Source organism: Marmota monax, unplaced genomic scaffold (assembly GCF_021218885.2).
Source record: "Marmota monax isolate L192 unplaced genomic scaffold, Marmota_monax_Labrador192_F-V1.1 WCK01_AAM20220418_F8-fsc00099, whole genome shotgun sequence".
NCBI classification, from domain to species: Eukaryota; Metazoa; Chordata; class Mammalia; order Rodentia; family Sciuridae; genus Marmota; species Marmota monax.
The window spans coordinates 6,543,835-6,562,657 of record NW_026692126.1 but is presented as its reverse complement, the minus strand read 5'-3'; the positions used below and the strand labels follow the sequence as shown (position 1 = coordinate 6,562,657).

The 18,823-nt window shown below is 31.3% G+C and overlaps 1 protein-coding gene across 5 annotated transcripts in view; it reads right to left on the bottom strand.

The window, feature by feature from the left end:
* Dennd1b (DENN domain containing 1B) overlaps positions 1-18,823 on the bottom strand; it is a 274,353-nt gene that overhangs the window by 166,026 nt on the left and 89,504 nt on the right. For all 5 annotated transcript variants that reach the window (XM_058586056.1, XM_058586068.1, XM_058586061.1 and 2 more), the window contains exon 3: positions 18,086-18,129. In XM_058586056.1, the coding sequence (XP_058442039.1) occupies positions 18,086-18,129 (44 nt within the window). The remainder of the gene's footprint in view (positions 1-18,085; positions 18,130-18,823) is intronic.

The window sequence follows — 18,823 nt, the reverse complement described above, 5'->3', positions numbered from 1 at the left end:
ATTTTAATTCTATATGTATCAGTCTTAGGTGATAAGATCTACTCCGTCTCCTATCACTTTAGTTTGATCTAATGCTAATGAAATAGCCCAGATCCAATGCAATGCAGGAGACTGGGTGTGGTGGTACACACCTGTAATTCCAGTGATAGGCTAAGGATGAGACAGGAGCATCACAAGTTGGAGGCCAGCCTCAACAATTTAGCAAGATTCTCAGTAACTTAGAGAGACCATGTCTCAAAATTAAAAGGGCTGGAATGTAATTAAGAAGTAAAGCACCCCTGGGTTCTATCCCCAGTTCCCCCACCCAAAAGGCAGTGCACAGTGACAATACAAAATGTACCTATACACACATACACACACACACAAAAAAAAAATGTTCACTTTTGCTAATTTAATAAAAAGAAACATTTTAAAAGCACGAAAGGATATGTAAAACAAATGGGTTTCAGAGTTTTCTTGTAATAAATTCCACTACAAACTGCCTTTAACCCATTTCAAACCATTTTCCTATACAGAATTGAAAACTTGAGACTTAATGAGTTAAATTTTTATCCTTCACTTTTAAGCAAGGATTTGAACAGCATTACCCAACTCTACGAAAAAGCCATTTAGGAAGGCGTCCTTTCTTTTTCCATAATGACAATGGAACTTCACACCCTCTCAGACTAATGTAACTACTCTTTGCTTCATTCATTCCTATTGTAACTAGTAACATCTTTAGATTGAGTGAAATAAGTTTTTTAAAAAAATAGATACTTCCCATAATATTTAAATGCATTTGTAGATACTAGGGTATTTTAAAGTGAGTATCAACCAATTATTTAGGTCAAGACAAGTTGGAGTAACATAAGTTTGAAGATGCTTCAAGTTTTCTAAACAAAGGAGTTTTATATCAGTCAATTTATCAGCTATCAGGATATCCACCCACAAATCAATGCTGTGATGGGTAAAAAAAAAATACGATTCATGATTTTCTGAAGTGGGAAAACTCAAGATTAGATTATGAGATAAGACAGGCATGCACACCAGTATATATACAAGATGACTTATTTTCTTTTGTTTTTTTGTTTGTTTTTTTATGGTGCTGGGGATTGAACTCAGGGCCTTGTGCGTGCAAGGCAAGCACTCTACCAACTGAGCTCCCAAAGTTGACTTGTTAGAGTGATTCAGTGGACACTGCTTTGGAGTCAAACAGCTAACATCTAAACACTGGCTATGCAATCTACTGGCTAGGTACTTCAGTTACCTCATTTAAGAAATGGACAAAAATTAGTACCTATATCATAGGATTAAATGTGGATTTATTTAAGGATTTATGTGAGGTCCAAGTAAATCCATGTAAAATGATTAGGACAATGCCCAGCATATAAAATGCACCAAAGCCATTTTGATGATATTAATTCTGCCTATACAAGAACATGGAAGGTCTTTCCAACTTCTAAGGTCTTCTTCAATTTCTTTTTTTTCTTTTTTTCCCAGTGGTTCTACACTTTTCATTGTAGAGGTCTTTCATGTCCTTTGTCAAATTAATTCCTCTCTTCTCTCTCTCTCTCTCTCTCTCTCTCTCTCGACCCCCTTATCTTCTGCGACTGGCCACTATGGTCCCACTAATAAAATCTCGGACAGGTAAAAAAAAAAAAAATTAATTCCTAGACTTTTTTTTTTTAGGTTATTGTGAATGGGATAGTTTTCACAATTTCTTTTTCAGCAGATTCAGTACTGGAGTGTAGAAAAGCAATTGATTTGTGTATACTGATTTTGTATCATGCTCCATTACGAAATTTGTTTATCAGCTCTAGAAGTCTTCTGGTAGAATTTGGGTCTTCTAAATATAGGATCATGTCATCAGCAAACAGGGATAATTTGACCTCTTCTTTTCCTATTTGTATTCCTTTAATTTCCTTCTTTTGCCTGATTGCTCTGGCTAGATTTTAAAGGACTAAATTGAATAGGAGTGGTGAAAGTGGGCATCCTTGTCTTGTTCCTGCTTTTAGAGGAAATTCTTTGTTTTCCTCTGTTTAGTCTGATATTAGCCTTGGGTTTGTCATATATAGCTTTTACAATGTTGAGTAAGTTCCTTCTCTGCCTTCTTTCTCTGGTGTTTTAGACATAAATGACTGCTTTTTACTTTGACAAATGCCAACCTAACCATCCTTCAACAGATGAATGAATAATGAAATTTTGGTATATATATGTATACACAATGAAATGTTACTCAGCCATAAAAAAGAATGAAATTATGGACACTATAATGCTAAGTGATGAAATAAGTCAGATTCAGTAAGTTAAGGTTCAAATGTTTTCTCTGATATGAGGAAACTAATCTAAAATTAGGGTATAGGAGAGAGAGAAAAAATAAATTGGGGGGGGAATATTATTTGCATTGATGAAGTCAATACCAAAAAAAGATCAGGGGAGAAGAAAAAGGGGTTTGAGATAGACAAGATAAGGGGAAAACAATGGGATGAATCTGACTATATATATGAATAAACTACAGTAAATCTTACCATTATGTATATCCAACAAGACACTAATTCTTTTAAAAAGTATAAATAAACCAATCAGTACAGTACAGGAAAGGGAACAGGGGGAGGGAGGTGGGAGAGAGTAAGGGTAAGTACTGGGAACTTAACTGGAGCAAACTATACTCCATGCATTTAAAATTATGTCAAAATATATCCTAATGTAATATTATAACTATGATGAACCAATAACAAAAATAAAATTCTCCAAACAACTGTTATCTTTATTAGCTACATGTTACTAAATTAAATGAAGAAAGATATTTATATTAATAAGTATTTACTGAGTTAATTATAACATTAAAGGTCCTGTGTTCTGTTGCCAAAACTTTAATATAGTGAGATTATAAAATAATAAAGTATTTATTGAATAATTCATCTACCTCCCTTTAAGATTTTTCATATATTTTATATAGGTGTATTTGGATATAGACATAGATGCACATATGGACATATTGGGAATATCCAACCACTTCTTTTTAACCAACACAATAGACGCAAACACTGTCATACAATGGTCATATCTGATGATTTCGATATGTTCAGGAAGCTTACTTCCTTCGAATCGGCTGCTTTCTTCAAATTAAGCATTTCTTCAAAAAGCTATGTCAGCAGATATTTTTCATTTAAGGGGAGATTAATAAAATTCCTTTTTCATTCATGTACTTATTCCTCAATCCACTTAACAAAAATCAAATACCAAACTTATGTAAAGCAGTGACCAATTTAAGTAATGGAAGTATTTTGCACTCTCTTCCACAATCTCAAATTAGGACTTTCCTTAACTGTCTTGGCAAAAGATATTCCTGAAAGTCCACTTTGAAAACATCCTCTTTCTACCACTTCCTCTATTCCAGAATCATGTTTTCTATTTTCTTGAATTGTGAGGTAATTTCTTTTTGTTCTTTGTTAACATATTTTTAATTTTTCCTCAGTCTTAATGATCATATTATTTCTCTACTTTTCATATCTGGACCCTTCACATTTTTTCCCTCTTCATATTCTTTCCTTCTTCATATTCATGCAAATATTCTCCCTTCATTTCCCAACACTTATATTATAAAACTGATTTTTGTGCAACAGATGGCACAGAGATACATATTTCAGAAGAGTAATTTACAATTATCCCCCCACCTTTTTTTGTTCAGGTTCTGCCCGGAACCTTATGGAGAACCATCCCTAAACTGCTTCAATAGTGGCTCTTATGATAAATCATGCAGGAATCTTGTCTTGTTTGTCTGAGGTGTTTTAAGAAATAATAAGACCTTTGTTGCTGAGATTAAATCAGGGTGTCTATGAATCAAGGTGTGAAAAAGTATCTTTAAAGGGCTCATATTCTAGGAGCAATGACACATTTATTATATCTCTGAGCCATAAAGGGCCTAGGAGCCTGAAAAATCACCCACAGATATGAGAATTATTATTTATTTTGAGTGTTTGGAAAAACATAATTGATTGTCCATTCAGTTATTCGAAGGCCTTGTCTACAGCAAATAAATTATAATTACAAAATTACAAAAAGTCAATTGATCTATAAAGACTATTAAGTATAAAATCTAATCAGTACTAATTCATACATTCACAAACTCAATGTGAACCTATTTATATAAGTAATGTTTTATGTTGATTTTATAAATATACAATGTATGAATAGCAATCATAGCTAAGCAATGAGCAGGGTAGTAACAGCAACAGGGAGAAAAAGAGAAAAACACCAGGGAGTCCAGAAGAAGTTAAACAAACCAAATTTGGGAGGGAAGTTCCTGGTGAAGCATAGTCAGAAGTTCCAAGGAAAGAGATCACATGTAAGTAACGAAATGAAAAGTGAGAAGTTGGCAGAGCTACAGCAGGAAGGAAGGGAGAAGGAAGTGCACAGGTTGGGGGGTTCATCCACTTCTGGTATAGTAGTCACAATATGTGATTGATGAGCCAGCAGCCAGATGGGTGAAATTAGTAGTTAGCCAGAAAGTTCTAGTTATTATAACTGGCATAATCAATTGGAACAAATGTATCTCCAAAATCTTCAAGTGCTCGTTCTACTTGGAGTTTCCTTAAAGCCTAACCAGTGCTGACACACCACTCAGGCTGAGAAAAAATAAAATTGAGCTCATGAAATGACACTGTTTAGTACCATCATAATCAATTTCCTGACAGCCCTTTTAAAGAAATGTAATTTAAAACAGTCTTCAAGCTTTCTTTTCTATCCTCTTATTAGATAAAATACAATAAAATAATTGCTTACTATGTGCCAAGTTCTGACCTAAGCACTTAACATATATTAACTAGTTTAATCCTTACAACACTCTGTGTTTCATTCTCTTTTAAATGTGAAAAATACTAAATTGAGGAACAGAGAGGCTAAAACTTGAGAAAAGTCATACAGCTAGCAAATGGTAAAGTCAGCATCTCCATATTTCACAGCATAATCATCACAATGGTATTAATATATATTCATAATAATTCCATGCATCCTAATCTTGCATCAAAGACAATTTAGTAATAAATGATTTTTATGTAATACTGGAACAATTTTTTTAAAAACTTCCAATTTTTTGTAAAAATTGGGATAAACTGGCATAAAATCTGTGATAATAATGTAATGAAATATGGTAGACCCACAACCTGAAGCTGAAAGCCATTATGCCCCAACCTACGCATTTTGCTTTGCTCTTTTTTCCCCAACCAGGTTGTAATCTATAATTAGCAGATCCATATATCTGATGCCTACTTCGTCTCTATGATAGGTATTATTCATATATATGAAAAGTTAAGATACTTCAATTAATACTTCAGAATCAAACTTCAACCAGTTATATTTATGGAAAATAAAATGGCAGAGAATCAACAAATGGTAAAAGTCGAGAGGTGGGGCAATATGTAATCACAAATATGAGTTTTACTTGACCTAGACTGTTCTGTTCTCTTAAAAGTAAGCTCTGGGGGGGGAAAAAAAAGATACTGCTCATATCTATGCTTGTTTGTTACTACTGAAGATATAAGATTTGTGTCAAAAAATATACCTAACTTCTTTCAAGTAAGAGACTTGTAAATAAGAACTTAAAATGATTCTCAGTTGAACAAAATGATAAATGAATTTGAAGTATTTTATTTAAAATCTATGTTGCATTTAGAAAAAGGTTATATAAGATCAAGTAAAAAATACTAGAGTAACACAGGCAGGATAAGATTAAATGAGGTCCATAAAAATGGACAAAGAATTGAGAAGGTATTTCATTAGCTTAGGTTCTGAGAATCTGTAGATGGATCAAAGCTGTCTACATCTTGCGGCCAAATAGAAAACTTTAGCTCAGATGGCAAACACACTGGGGTCAGTTATTATACTTTTAGCAACTTTATTCAATAAATTTTATTGGACTTTTTAAGTCCTTCAATTTAAAGCAGGAACTAAGTACTTAGTAATTAAAATAAAGACTGACTCAGGTTTTATTTAGCCAGAAAGCTGAACTAAAAAACTCAATAATCCAGGAGCTCCAATTTCTCTTCCATATTTTTAGGTGATATTAAATTATGCAAGATTTTTCTTATAAAATATGCACATGCCCATAATTTTTAATTTGAAGTTATAAGTGGTTTAAGTAAGTATTTCTAAATAGAAATACTGTGAGCTATCATGTTGCAAACTTATTCTGCCGCACCCATTACAGAACACCCACCTCTTGAAATAAAAATTTAGTTCACACTCCCTGCTGATGTAATCTTTGGCCTCTTGCTGAGACTCTAAGTGAAGGTGCCAATTTTGTTCGTCGTTTTTATAATGGAGGACCCTTTCTATGAGAAACTGAAAAATGAACACTGCTTCTTTTACGTACAGAAAGCCATCAAACAGCCCTTACCAAACAGCAAGGAGCTTTGCTCAGCCCTAATCTAGGCCACTTTGGCACAAGTGACCTTAAAGAGAAAGCACAGTTTCCTGTGTCTTTTTTAAAGGATTTTACTCAATGTATGAGAGAAGTCCTAAAACATTTCTAAACATTTTACTTGATATGCTTTCACAGTTACATTAATTATTATATTTCCCCTGAATAAATTATCTCAAATCTTTTATTTATTCTTTACAAAACACTACTTTATTTGGGATATAGGGAAAATAAGGAGTAATATAAAAACAAGAGCACCTTACTTACAAAAGCAGATTAAGACAGATTATATAAAGTTTGATTTGACCTTTCAAGAGCTACAAAGTAAAATAGCTCATTACACTGTAAATGTCCTGAAAGCATACTTTCAAGACACTCAACAAATTTCTAACCCCCTTTTGTTTTTTAGTCTTTTCAAGCTACTGCTGCCAGTGATCTTGGATATCTACATGAACTAGTCTATTCTCCATCCTCTATCGTATTTTAATTTTGTAATATTGAGCATCCATTTAATGAACATCATTTAATATGAGTATCTACTATATATAAAACACTTGGGATTCACAGATGAAAGTGTTCCGCCCCTGGATCTGAGAAAACCAATGCTTCTGACTAATCTCATCCAGCTCAAAAGTATCTTCCCCAGATGTCCACATTCTCTTTTTCTATCCGTCCATCTTGGTCACTTCTTTTCATACTACCACCCAACTCCTTCTCCATAAGCCTCCCTATTGGTGTTTTCCAGGGTCTCAGTGAGGAATCTACTCTCACTGTCATACAATGGATAAAAACTTGGGCTTGCTGGACTGAATGCTAGGTTTAGAGTCCAATATAGCTACTTCACAGCTATATAAAATCATGTACATAATTGTTCCTTATCTATGAAATAACAAGGGCATGCTGAAGATTAGATAAGTTAATTCACATAGTAAAGAAAAGTTTCAACACAATGAAACTTTAAGCATGCTAGGACATACATGCCTTTATTATTCAGAGGCAGAATAGCATAACAGTTAAGTGTATAAATGCTGAGTTCACATTGCCTTGGTTGAAAGCAATGATCTGCAACTTAATTAACTCTGGAGCCTTGAGCAAGTGATTGACCTCTCTGTGCCTCAGTTTCCTTATTTATAAAAGGATATAATTTCTAATATCTATTTTGTAGACTTAAGTGAAAATTACATGAATTAACAAGTGTAAAGTACTGGGAAAGCATTAGAAAAGGTTTTTCTTAATATTAATGCCCCATGTCTTCCCAAGGGTGCACATTTTTTTTACATTTGCAACTATTAATATTTTAAGAATATAGAAAGAAGTAAAACACACTGTTTCAAAGACTTATCTAATTGTTCTCCTCAAAACTTCTTTGTCTTTAATTAATAGCATCATCATTTAAGTTTTAAAACTAGAAACTTCAGCCCTCTTTTACTCAATTTCTTATAGAACTTCCAAAAGATGCAGAAAAAGCATTGACAAAATTCAATAAATTTTTAAGATTTTTTTAAAATCTCAAGACAGAAGAAAAGGCAATTACCTCAAAATAATGAAGGCTATATATGAAAAATTCACAGTTAACATCATACTTACAGGTGGAAAACTAAAAGCTTTTCCTCTAAGATCAGAAACAAAGCAATAATGCTAACTTTTGCCACTGCCATTCACTATAATAGTAGAAGTCCCAGTCAGAGCAACAAGTCAAGGAAAATAAACAAAAGGCATTTAAATTGAAAAGAAGGAAATTTATTTCTGCACAGATGACATATCTTATATGTAAAAAGCCCAAAAGAGACCATCAAAAAGTAACAGAACAAACTAATTTAGCAAAAGTTACTGGATGCAAAAATCAATGTACAAAAATTAGTTGTGTTTCTATATACTAACAACAAACTATCTGAAACAGATATTGAAAAAATAATCCCATTTACAAATAGCAACAAAAAGAAGAAAATACTTATGAATAAATTTAACCTAGGAAGTAAAAGGTTTATACACTAAAACCTATAAAATACTGATGAAAGAAATTTTAAAACATATAAATAAATGGAAGGGCATCTTGAGTTTATGGATGGGAAGACTTAACATTGTTAAAATATCCATACAGCATAAAGTGATCTAGAGATTCAATGAAATCCCTAAACTTTCAGTGACATTTTTTATAGGACTAAAAAAAGATCCTATAATTGATGTGGAACTAAAAGGACTCAAATATGCAAACGATTCTTGACAAAGAACAGAGCTGGAGACATCACATATCATGATTTCAAAAACTATCACAAAGCTACAGTAATTAAAACAGTATGATACTGGCATAAACACACAGATGAATGGAACAGAATAAAGCCCAGAAATAATCCCATGTATGTATGGTCAAATGATTTTAACAAAGGTTTCAAGAATAGCTAATGTAGAAAACACAAGTCCCTTTAACAAATGGTTTTTGGAAAACTGTATTTTCATATAGCAAAGAATAAAATTGGACTTTTATCTTACACTATACAAAAACATTGACTCAAAATTGAAGACTTAAAAGGACTGGAAAGTTTAAAACTCCTAGAAGAAAACATAGGGGGAAAGATCCATGTTGTGGGGCTTGGCAATGATCTCCTGAATGTACCACCAATATATGTGATATAGATGTGCATGGATAAATGCAGAGGCTAGAAGGCAAACACTGAAAGATGGACTACATCAAATTTCAAAGTTTCTAAGCACCAAAAAAAAAAATGAGCAACAGTGAAAAGACAAACCATACAGAATGGGAGAAAATATTTGTAAACCATACATATGTTAAGGAGTTAATATCCAAAATATATAAGGGACTCCTATAACCCAACAGCAAGATGATGGAAAAACCTGATTAAAAAATGGGCAAAGGATTGATCAGACATGTCTCCAAATAATACACTCAAATGTCTAAAATGTACATGAAAAAAGATGCTCAACATCACGAATTGTGAGGAAAATACAAATTGAAACCACAATGGGATACTCACTCCTAATAGGATGCCCACTATCAAAAAAACAAAATAAAAAGAACCAAAAGAGAAGTGTTTGAAAGAATATAGAGAAAATGGAACCCCTACACACTGTTGGTAGGTAGAGAATGTAGGACAGTAGGCATGGAAAAAAGTTCCTTATGCAACTACCATATAATCCAGCAATTCCCCTTCTGGGTATTTATCAAAATAAGTAATATAGGGATTTCAAAGGGATATATGACCTCCTATGTTCATTGCAGCATTTTTCACAATTGAGATAATGTATCTGCACTGATAGATTAATGGATAAAGGATATATGACATATACATACAGTGAAATGGTATTCAGTCTTAAAAAGAAGGAAATCTGGCTACAGGTATAGCTCACTGATAGAGTACATGCCTAGCATGTGTAAGGCCCTGGATTCAATCTCCAGCATAGCAAAAAAGGAAAAAAAAAAAAAAAAGAACAAGAAGAAGAGAAAGTAGAAGGAGGATGAAATCCTACCATATGCAAAAAGGTGGATGACTCTTGAGGACAACTTGCTAAGTGAAATAAATATTTGTTAGAAAGATTCTACTTATGTGAAGTATATAAAATAGTTAAACTCCTAGAAACAAAGACAAATGGTAATTGCCAGGGGGTGGGAAGAGGGGGACACTTTATGAAGAGGGTAGATCTCATGTATCTATTTCTCCAAAACAAAAATAATAATAATCTCAAATTCATTCCCTTTTCCATTTTATCTTTGATTCCTTAGTTCAGACTCTCAACAGTTCTTTTCAACATTTGCAATGGACTTCCACTTAGTCTCCATATCTCAAACAAGCTCCTGTTCTCCTTTACAAAGCACTTACCCTAAAATTATCCTCCTAAAATACAGATAGAATATCTGGAAATCTGCTTACCTACATACCCTTCATGGTTATCACTTAGTTCCTAAAGGTCACCACCAAAGAACATAAACCAAAGCTCTTAATCTGGACCCAACAATCTTTATACTCAACATCAAGCCCCATCCATTCCAGTCACACTAAATTAGTGCCTATTTTAACAAGTTCTTGTGCTTAATTTCATATACTGTCCTTCTACACTTGAAGGCTCTAAACTTACAATTATTTAATATTATTCTCCCTCCTTCATATTCCATATCCTAGAAGTAATCAAGTCACACTTTTTTACTTGATTTAACTCCATGGATAATCAACAAAATTTTTGAACCATTGAAATTTGCAATGAAAAATATTAAATGATCCTACCTGGCCAGCTAGAATCTATCAGATTTGAAAGAGGAAGTCAGATATATTATCCATCTCTTTCAAAACAAAATATTTATGTAAAAGTCATAGAGTATGATTATCAAACTAAACTTATCATTATAAGTTTATAATAAGGCTGAGGTGTATAGAAGCAGCAGATATTCTCTGAGATGCTATATCTTAGCTTTTTAAGTTCATTTACACAAGTAAAGACCATATAATCATTCTCTCCTTAACTTCAGTCAAAGGTTTCCTACAACTTAAAAAAAAATATATTCTTCTGGAATACTTTACATAAATTGAAAACACCATCCTCTTTTAAAATATGACCCTCTTCCCAAAAGCCTTACTTTTATACTCTCATGCTAAATTTCTCCTAGTCTAACTTTTCCCAAACTGTAGAATCAGGGAACAATCTCGTATACGAAGATGTCAGAAACAAGTTCAAGCCACATGTACTTAGCATCTGTATTTTGCAAAAAATGACCACTAGATCGCATTGTTATCTGGCAAACAGCTGGATATTATCACTCAGTACTAATGAAGATAAGCTGCAATATTATCACTTATCTAAAAAATACATATTGATAAACATTTAGCTATCTATTTGAATAATTAAGTTAAAAAGTAATTCATATTCTCAATAAAACAGTCACATTTAATAAAAATAATATTATAACATGAGGTCAATTTTTAAAATAGGTGTATTAAAGAAGGCCAAATATTATGCAAGACATAAAACATTTCTAAAAAATATCTCTAACATTATATCCTTAATATTTAAAATGCCTTAACATATGCCAAGTCTATTTAAATGCACATAATTTATCTGAATCAAAATGAAAATGTATCTAATAAATAATACTATTCATCTCGCCTCTTTTAGCTTTCCCTTAATACACAAATGCATTCCTTTTCTGCAAAACACAGCAGCTGGGAATGAAAGAAAAGATTTCAAATGATCATTTTCACATCATATTCCATCATCTTTTCATTAGTTTCTCCTAGCTTTTCTTTGAGCCCCATTCTTTTACCAGAGGTCTCTTCTTAGATCAATCCATATTTCCATAATCCACACTGCAGTTTCCTCTTCTTCTCCCCAGGGTGAACTAACCCCCACATCCAGAACTATGGCATACAACTGTCATTAAGCCTTACAACAATAACAAGATAACAAAAGAACGGGTGGGGATGAGGCTAGCTGGTACCATATGTTGATCAAGTTCAATACTTTCGGCTGACACAGAATATTTTTAAACTTAAAATTTTCAATAGTTGAGTGTCTTCATGTTTACTTGTTTCCCAAGTTGTATTTCAGGCCAAAAATTTAAACACTGATGAGCAATTTGGCAATACTTCCTTTAAAAAGATTATCTACTAATATCATAGTGAAAAGGGGAAGAAAAGATAGAAAACATTAAATATAAAAGTAAAATGGCAATTTATGGATAATTACTATTTTACCTCTGAAATCCCATTCAACTTAAATCTATTCTTAAAAATAAAATTCCCTAAAAGTCATTTTTAAGGCAGTATAGTTAAAATAAACAAAATTATTTCAAAGTAACATGGTGAATGAACTGTAACTTTATGTGAGTTTTAAGAGACCTCATTTCCATCAAGTAACATCTAAACATGTTATTCTTGTTGTTTCCATACTTTGTTTCATACCCAAGTTTAATTTCTTTTTAAAATAAAGGTAAATAAAAACTTTTAAGAATAAAATTTTTAACTAGAAGAGAGACTTTAATGTTCCCATAATATTATGTTCAATTTGTTTTCCTATGACTTTGGTAGAATTTATTCTGATTCATCAGCCTGTGTTACATTGAAAAACCATTTCTCTATTCTGCTTCTCTCAAAGACTCAGAACCCTTTAATAGAACTAAAGTCTAATTTTACTTTTGTCAAATGCTTAAGTAAGTTTCTGCAAAACCACATTGATTTACTTTAATCTATATTATATATTATTTAATTTCTAAAAGTTGCTTAAAAATATTGGATATTCCAGTTAAAATATAATATTTTTACTGTCATAAAATAGATATAAAAACCTTACCTCTAAGAACTCATTAAAATAAAATCTTTCATCCTTCAGCAGAAAACTAAGATGATTGTTATAGGAGTTTTCAAATAAAATTTAAAATCCATTAAAAATATTTTATTCAATAGGAATTTGCTAAATCACATAGTTTTGTTATACAGAAAATACTCAGGTCATTCATAAAGCAAAATTTCTAAGATATCACCATTTTTTCCAAAATTAGTTTCCTTCTTTTGAACAAAATTTTAAATTGTATCAGCACAAAATATAAAATGAGCATTTATGTAAAATAAGAATGTGATCATGTTTTGCCTTGAGCTTCCCAACACTGCACCTCCAAAACAAACAAAACTGGTCTATATAAGCTTCGTTAGATAGAAAAATATAATTACAACTGATCTGATCTTTGATTTATTTTTTATGTATTTTCCCACAGGCTTGCCACCTTATAGTGTTTCTTTTAGATTTTCTTCTTTTAGACATAGCAATGTACCAAAAATACAATAAGTGTATCTACTACAAAGTAAACTGATGAGAAGAAATTGATATTTTAAGGTGATTAAAACAGATCACTTACAAAATTTTTGGACTATGAAAGAAAGCAACAAGTTATGATATAATTCCCTTACAATTACCCATTATCTCCTTTATGAAATTTTATTTTGATAAAAATGAAGAAATCATTTGTCTCAGAAGTGTGTTCGTATATAATATGTATATATATTCAGTAAGTAATGAAATAAAAATTTATTCTCTCACATTAAAAACCAGTTTAAGTCATTCCATTTTTTCCACTTAGAAAAACAATAGTTGATTTAGAAGCGATTAAATTATCTTTTGTTTGGTATAATCAAATGGTAGTTGAAAATGACAAAAGAGCAAATGAGTAAAAAGTTTTGACTTAAATTCACAACTGTTGAAATTATTTATTTTGAGATTATTAGGATTTAATAGATTGTTTCTACTTTATGATCTACTTTATGACTGATATAAGAAACAAACTTATAAAATTCCCAGATATCAATGTTCCTCAACTTTAAATTTGTTTTGACAAAATCTCTTAAAAAAATCAAAAAAATATATTTTAATATAGATATAAATTTTTATTTAAAAACAGGCATTTTTCCTAAACCATGCAGAAAAATCATTAGGCATTGTGGCACATAAAAAGAAAATTGTATACAATGTAGAATACATTCATTTTAGTATCAGCTGATTAGTATGCTGCCTATAGATAAAAAGAACTATAAAGATATACCTGAAGGATAAATTTTTCAATGCTCTGCTACTATTGTACAATACGTAGCTATTTTTGGTATTCGTTATAATTGTAATACAAACTGTTTCCAGATCATTTCTGCCCAAAGTTACTTAATGAACAGAATTATTATTATTATAAAAATAATCATGTGATACATGCATTTTTCTGAAAATATTTCTAAATGCACTTCGATCACCTATCATGGGAGCATACACCAGCCTGAAATTTAAATTGTTTTTAAGCCTTCCATAGAGATGAGAGGAGGGAGGAGGAACACATGGATCAAGTACCCATCATGAGCAACCATCATGGACCCACTCACTAAATTTCAAACTGCCTAAACCCTGTGCCACATCACATCTTTTCACTCAAATTTTAATGAAACTGTACTTACATCCCTTTCAGTAGATTACCTGCCTCCTGTTTTTCTAAGATGATTATGATAAGATATCATGAATTTATTCAACTTCCTTTGACCTGTTACTCACTCAAGGAGACACTCAAATAATGTTTATTCAGATACCATCATGTGCCATCTACTCTGCTAACTGTGGAAATTGATAATGAAAATGTTCTCCCTTTCCTTCAAGAAACATACAGCCCAAGTAGGAAGGAAGGAATAAAGAAAAATAAAGCTGTAGAATATAGAGGAATATAATAGAGGCTACGGAAGTGTAGACTATTAGTTATAAATGTTCATGTAAGTCTTCAAAGAACTAATTTTCAAACTTAATCTTCAGAATAAAAAGAACTGGACAAAACATAAGAAGGAACAGAATGGAAAAGGGGAGTAAAAATAGAAATATCACACAAACACACACACACACAAAAAAAAAAAAACACTGAGAAACAGGTATACTAGGTGTGAAGGAAATTTAGCCAGGCCTACTTCACTGCTTCTTACAGACCTTGATTCCTATTGTGGATCCCATGAAATAAGTATTATGTTATTCATAGCAGAGGACGTTTCCTAATGGTAAAAATAATATAACTGACAAGGTTAGGACTGAAAGATTAATGTAACCCTTCAATTAAATGTAAGGAATAACATTCTAATATCTCTATCACTCTGCCTCAGCTTTGAATAATGAAATAATTTTATCATTCTTTCTAATACAACAGATTATCACATTCAGTTACCCTAACTATGCATGGGATTGTCCTTTACTCTCATCTGAAGAAAAACAACTTACAGAAAAAAAAAAAAAACTCAGTGGTCAAATAAAGCTTACAAATCACCTCCCATGCTCCCTTTCTTACTACCAGCATTCTCAACAATGCACTCCTGGTAGAAGCAAAGCCAAAAATAGTTCACTTCAGATGCCCAGGCCAAATCTTCCTTTTCTCCAAATCTTCCTTTCCCTAACAGCCTTCTAGAATGCCTTCTTCTTTACTTTTTTGCTCCTTGCAAAAAAAGTACTCGGTGAATAATTTTAAGTTTTTAAGGCAAGATAATGCTACATGATAACTGCCAAAGTTAAAATTTATTCAGTTTTTGGCAAAAAATCTCATAATAATCAAAAACATCACTAAAAAGCCCTTGAAAAAATATCACATTATTTTATAAATTTATTTTTCAAAACTAGATTATCTGTTCACTGTAAACAGTATACCTTAAAATATCACCAAAAAAATTTCCATCTATGATAGTATAGTATATGTCTATAATCCAGAAAGGCTTTTGCTCATGTTAGTATGAAATGTTTTTTTCTATTATAAAGTCTCATAAATTAAAGAAGCACTGTTCTGACTGTCTTACAAAAAAAAATGTAAACTGAATATTTCTAAAGGTCTTATAAAATTAGAGAAAACTGAGTTTCTAATATCTTAAATGAGGTAGACTTTTAAAATAGTTCTTATTCAGTCACAGTGGAACACATCTATAATTTCAGCTATTTGGTAGGCTCAAAGAGGAAGATCCCAACATCAAAGCCAGGCTGGGAATTTAGCAAGACCCTGTGTCAAAATAAAATTTTTAAAAGAATGATTTGTAGTTCAGTGGCAGAGCACTGCCTAGCATTTGCAAAGCCCTGGGTTCAATCCCGAATACTTCAAAATAATAAATAAATAAATAGATAAATAATTCTTCTTAGAGAAATCAAATTCGCGTCATTAAGACAAATCTTTAGGAAACGTGTTAAGATTTATAATTTTGGCTTAATGAAAATAGCCATATCCTCTAATTTAGTAAATGTTAAGTACAGTACAAGCATATATTTTATTCTATTTGAGTTTGTTTTTCCCAAATTTATCAGATTACTGAACACATAAACTAACATTTACATCACATGAATGTACATTTTTACCCAACTACCCAGCCATTACTTTAGTACACTTTATTTCTGCAGTAAAATTACATTTTGTAGTATGTCTTCTGAACAAAAGTGGGATAGAGCAAGTAGGGGAAAGAAGAAGATCAAAGAGTAAGCAATACAAACAGCATCTGCATCTTCTGTATTATTAGTACATTCACCAAAAAGCACACAGTATAACCATTCCTCAAGGCCCTCTGCTAGGCCCCTTATAAAGCATGGCTTCTTCAGCATGTAAAATGAGGTAGGTAAACAAAATGGTAACTAAACTTCCTTTCAGCTCTAACTTTCAAAAAGTCTTGGAATTTCTGTGAACTGAAATCATTGGAGTTAGGGATGTTCATCACTATTACATGGTTAATTAGTCTTGTATTTCACTAAGAATGTGAGGACTTATTGATATTCTGATGACCTCACAAATTTAAGAAACAGAGCAACAATTCAGCTCCAAGTGAAAAATTCCAAGCATCACTTTAAGAGTCACAAAGAAGAAAAGCTATAGCTGAACTCACAAAAAATTCTTCTAGGAGTAGACCCAACAAGTACATTATCACTCATATGCAAATCCAGATAGGACTCTTTGGATTGCCTGAAAATCCTTAGGGGTAGTCTAAGCAGTGAAAATAAAAATAACAAAAAAGACCTGAAAAGGGACAGAAGGTTTGTTCCTGGGTCAGTTGGCAAGAAAGAATTGAGAAGACTAGGAAAAGAACATTTCAGAAGGATAAAATGAGTCAGCAAGTCTCTATTCTTCATATACAACTTGGGAACATATCCAATTAAGCTTCTTAATTCCAAATAAGGTTTTCACCACAGGGACTTCTTTTATATATTTAAGATATTTATAAATCTATCCTTTCTCTAAAAGGCTAAAACCATATTAAAAGTACATACCTACTTTCTATTTGAAACCACTGTCAAGGTCTGCACTAGATCTAATTAATGCTTAACATGCTCATTTAATTGACTTTTCTTTCAGATTTCTTTCATCTAAAACATTCAAAATCATGCACCTGTCTATTTCTGAATGAATTGTTTTAAAGGTATACTGTTACCAGATTTAAGTTTGGTAAGTTGTCAGAATCCTATCAGTGAACTGAAATTATAAATTTGTAGTATTATAATTCTAACAGTGATAAGATTGTTTTATCCCATTTCTTTCAAAACGAAAGGAACCTACTCATTATATATCCAACAAAAAGTACTTATCTCTATCAAAACTTAAATTTGTATTGTTAATCATATATTATATAGTTCAACTTCAAAATGATAAATCTAACATACAAATTTTAAAATATTTTTCTATTTACATATATGATATAAAAATATTTCATCATGTTGATAAAACTAAATACTTATGAAACTATAGAAGACTACAACTTAAAACACAAATGGAATAAATTAATCCTGCAGACACTCATGCTATGTTTAAGAAAAGAAAGCTACAGGTAAAAATTATCTATAAGTAAGAAGATATTGATAATTCAAACTCTAATTGTAAATATTTGAGATATCACCGTGATAAGGAAAGAACTAATCACTTACTTATAGCAGTTATCCTTAATTCTAAGTAACAGAAATAATGTCTACATAGAATTAAGTATAAGTATGAAAATACGTTGAAACTGTAAATATCTAGGCCCTATTATTTTCAACATAAGAGAGTCTTCATTGATCTACTTGGTAACACTAAAAAAGATTCTTCTACCTATTGTCCACACTTGCTCCTTCTTCCCTCACATTGATCAAGAAAAAAAAATTATGGCAATTTAAGTGTAATAATAATCATAATATTCCATTTCTAATGTTTTTAAATTATGTTGTCCCAACCTGGTCTCCAAAGTCCTCTGGGAATTTCCACGATATCACAGGATCTGCAAATAATTGATACATATCATTAAAAAGAGCCAAAGAAAAACATTTAATTACACAAACTACAATCATAATTTTTTGGTCAGGGTCACTGTGTGCTATTTATCAAATTAAATATTTTAATCTTTTAAGGTTTTAGTGACTTTTGAAATAGGATCAAATAAAATTAATAACTTGGTAAGGTTATAAAAATCATTTTTTAGCAATTGACATTTTATTTATATATCATATATTTTAAGATTCTGAGTATTTTCAATGTTAACTATACTTTTAAACTATTGGTTTTAATATTAAATTAAAATATAAATGTGGTAAATATGTAATCAAATATTACAACTGACAGAGACTAAAACAAAATAAACTCTATAAATCAGTTTTAAAATAATAGATAAGTTAATAGGTAGGAGAAGACTGCTTATTTAAAATACAATTAATATTTGCAGGTTATTTCAGAAAATTTTTTCTAATATATCTATGATATATATATATATATATATATATATATATATATATGTATTCTTTTACTTATATTCACACCAGTTTTACATTTTCATTGTTCCTTACACTATTTCTCTTCCACTTGGTATAATAAAATTCTTAATTATCACTAGGTAAATACTTTGGTCATACACTTATTTTTTAACTGTCAAAAATAAAATTCCGAATATGTTAAATGTTTTAAAAGGTAAAATGAGT